General features: G+C 47.3%; 1 protein-coding gene across 1 annotated transcript; it reads left to right on the forward strand.

Moving 5' to 3' along the window:
• The first annotated feature begins 342 nt into the window (after window positions 1-342).
• Window positions 343-2,391, forward strand: NKX2-2 (NK2 homeobox 2). The gene is made up of 2 exons (XM_024209109.1): window positions 343-601; window positions 1,832-2,391. Exons 1-2 carry the CDS (start codon window positions 343-345, stop codon window positions 2,389-2,391), a joined length of 819 nt encoding a protein of 272 aa, XP_024064877.1.
• Window positions 2,392-3,796: the final 1,405 nt, after the last annotated feature.

The raw sequence follows: 3,796 nt of genomic DNA on the forward strand, positions 1-3,796 counted from the left end.
ATCCGTGTGTTTAAACGAGACCCTGAAGTAAAACGCACTTTGGCATTTTTCCTGGAGTTACAAACTATTTCAGAAGCCAGTTGCCACTTGTGCTCCGTGATTTTGTTTTTCCCCTCCGCAGCAGAGCAAGGCTGTAAAATATCTATCTATATCGCAGCTGATTTTTCCTTGCTCCCCCCACACCAACTTTCGTGATTTTTTTTTATTCTTACCCCCCACCCCAACATACACACACCCTCCCCTCTTTCTGGGGTGTGTGCGGTTTGTGGGGTGTGTGTGTTTTGTGCAACAGCGGATTGACAAACTGGTGCTTCAACTTTCCTGCATAAATTTGGCCAGAATATGTCTTTGACCAACACAAAGACGGGGTTTTCTGTAAAGGACATCCTAGACCTCCCTGACACCAATGATGAAGAGGGATCCCTCGTTGAAGGAGCGGATGAAGAGAACGAGGGGTCGGAACCACCCAAGAAATCCGGCGTTCTGGGGCAAAACCCGCTGGAGGGGGTTCAAACTCTGCCTTTGAAAAACCCTTTCTATGATACCAGTGATAATCCCTATACGCGTTGGCTGGCCAGCACGGAAAGCATCCAGTATTCCTGTGAGTAGTGAAATTTACACTGATTCCATGTACCGTCTGCATTGTCTTGTGATTCACCCGTTCAGCGCCGCAGCCTCTAACGTGTATTCTTAAATAATAATAATAATAATTAATAATAAAACCTCCTATCTGTTATCTCTTCCTAATAGCTATTACAGGAAGCATTCGCGCTCCGATTTACCCTGTGTTGTGGTGGTGGTTTTACAAGGCTCTCCGGAGTCAAACTAGCCGCAGGGAGAGATTTCTTTGGTTTTGATTCGATTGGGATGAAAATAAGGATTTTTTTCCCCAAGGGGGGATTTTATTTTTACGTGTTTGGTTTTTGTTTTGTTTTTAGAATGAGAGAGAAAGAAGTCAACCCAGCCTAGGGAAAGAAAAGCAAAAGTAACCTCCAGCGAGCTAAAAATAGCAGGAACCGAGTTTGCTAAATCAAACAGAGCGACCCTTGTGTGGCAATCTTGGATCGCTTCGGTGTAGACAGTTCAGAAATGTCTAAATGGCCGGGCGGCTGTGGTGATCAATGAAGGGACTGTTAAATTATCCTTTAAAAATCAATCCCCGTACCCCCCCCCCCCCCCGCAGCAAATCGCTTGAGGTCCAAAGTCCAATAGATGTAAAAGAGATGCAACATTAGGCGAGGAATATGTGATCCGGATCGATGTGGCTCTATTGTAAAGTGTATACAGACCGACGGATGAATAGATCTGTAGACATGCACATGAATGTCTACATGTATCTAAAAGGTTGTGTAATTATAAATGTGACTGTGTGTGTATGTATATAGATAGATACATATAAATATTTATATTCACAACCTATATAATATAAAACACCCATCTCCCTGTATTCATATATGTTGATAGCTGTACATATACACACGTGTGTCGCAGATGGCCATATCGTTGGGAACATACATGGGAATAGTGTGTTGTGTGTAGTAGTTTACTTTTCCTCCAGTGTTTGCTGCTATGGTGGATTGTAGGAGGTAACTGCCTATACCTCGCGGGGTTAATTTTTTTTTAGGGGAAAGCCATGCTCCCTCAGCCCAAGCGGGGCTTGGGGGGTAGCTGGTGCCCCCCTGGGAGATTGCCTCCCCAGGGGAGGGGGGATTTCGCTGTATTTCCCGGCTGGAGCAGGGGAGGGTAGAGAGCAGAGCCGCAGGTGCCCCCAGGCGGGGATCCCCCCCCAGCAGCACCCCTCTGACTTATGCTCTTGATGGCCTTTCTGCAGTGCACGGGCTGGCCTCCGGCAACTCCCAGCAGGACTCGTCCAGCAAATCCCCCGACCCCTCCGCCGACGAATCCCCGGACAACGACAAGGAGACGTCCAGCGCCGGCGACTCCGGCAAGAAGAGGAAGAGGAGGGTGCTCTTCTCCAAGGCGCAGACCTACGAGCTGGAGAGGCGGTTCCGACAACAGCGGTACCTGTCCGCCCCCGAGCGGGAGCACCTGGCCAGCCTCATCCGCCTCACGCCCACCCAGGTGAAGATCTGGTTCCAGAACCACAGGTACAAGATGAAGAGGGCCCGGGCTGAGAAAGGTATGGAAGTGACTCCTCTCCCCTCCCCACGCCGGGTAGCGGTGCCCGTCTTAGTCAGGGACGGCAAACCCTGCCACACGCTCAAAGCCCAGGACTTAGCCGCCGCCACTTTCCAGGCTGGGATCCCCTTCTCCGCCTATAGCGCCCAATCGCTTCAGCATATGCAATATAACGCCCAGTACAGCTCCACCAGCAACCCCCAGTACCCTACAGCGCATCATTTGGTGCAGGCCCAACAATGGACTTGGTGAACATTGCCGAGAAAAGAGACTGAGGCTCCAAAATCAAACCTCGGGGGGGGGATATGAATATTAATTATTATTATTAATGATGATGCATTTTCCCCCTCTCCTATTTTTCCTCCTTTTTTGGGGTTCAATTTGTTTCTCTTTTTGGGGGGGGTGTTTTTTGTGCGCCATGTTTACAGAAATTTTTGCGCCATGCAGTGGTCCTGTCTACCTACAACTAAAAATAAAAATAATACTAGTAATAAGAATAAACCAGTATGCTCTTGTGATTGCGTAAAGTACTTTTGTGTGCTGTAGAGCTGTTGTCAGTCGTATATAAAACAAGTGGAGGACACTTTAAAAATAGAGAATTTGATTTCCCTTTTTTTATATGAAACGTTACCTATTTATGGCCATGTATAAATTCTGACAACTATTAGCGATATATTTTTTTTTTGTAAATATTTGTGGTTATTGTTGCCATAAGTAACATTCAGGGCGGTTGATTTTATTTTCTTCTTTTGGTTGGGTGCAAATCTTTCCCAAATATTAAACAAGCAAACAAACTGTAGAAGGAAAAGAAATGTTTGGATCATCTCCATAGTAATCTCCAGCGAATCATTGTGTATAAACCCGGGGGGCGCGCGCTGCGGGGAGGTTTTCGATTTTTTGATAGGAATTTTAATAAAAATGCTGTGTTTAAAAAAAACCAACCCAACAACCAAAGACCGTTTTTGTTTGACTTTGTGGCTAACACGGGATCACCGCAGACCCCTCACTTTAAAGCGACATAGATCGGACTGATTCTTTGGGGGGAAGGCGAGCCTGATTATCTGATCAATGAGATCTTCTCTGGGTGCCAGTTGGTTTATGGGGAATGATGGACTCTTTACTCGGAAATCCGTGCTTGGCCTGCCGCAGATTTCCAGCCAACGGCTCAGCGGAGTTTCTCCCCTCTTAGAACTTTTAGGGAAAGTTTAATCACCCTCCCCAAACTTTCTGCAGACAATCAGGGATCTTTTTCTTCTTCTTCTTCTGCGTTCTGCCTCATTGTGTCTACTTGAGAGACAAAGGCGCTGGAGTGACTTTGTGGAAATGAAAAAATAAGCCCCACCACTCACTTAAATGTTAGAGTGCCCCTTCAGCGGAGAAGCTTTTGAGACCAGATCGTCTCAATGGCTTGCCTTTGCTCGGGGGTTGATCTAAGCGGGGTGAGTTCGAAGTCCTCCTTTAGCCAGCAGTGGTTGGTAGGCGGCTGATGGGTGGCAGGGGGGTGAGTTCATACCCTCTTTCTGCTCCTGCGGACAGATAACGCTTTGGGGCAAGTCGTGGGGCACACGGGGATCTCCCTGAACGCGGTCGGATTTGGAATGTAAAGTTTGCCCTAAAACCGGTTTTAACCAAACGGAATTTGTCATCTCCGTCCCGC

The sequence above is a fragment of the Terrapene carolina genome, unplaced genomic scaffold (genome assembly GCF_002925995.2).
Source record: "Terrapene carolina triunguis isolate 2854851 unplaced genomic scaffold, T_m_triunguis-2.0 Scaffold132, whole genome shotgun sequence".
NCBI classification, from domain to species: domain Eukaryota; kingdom Metazoa; phylum Chordata; order Testudines; family Emydidae; genus Terrapene; species Terrapene triunguis.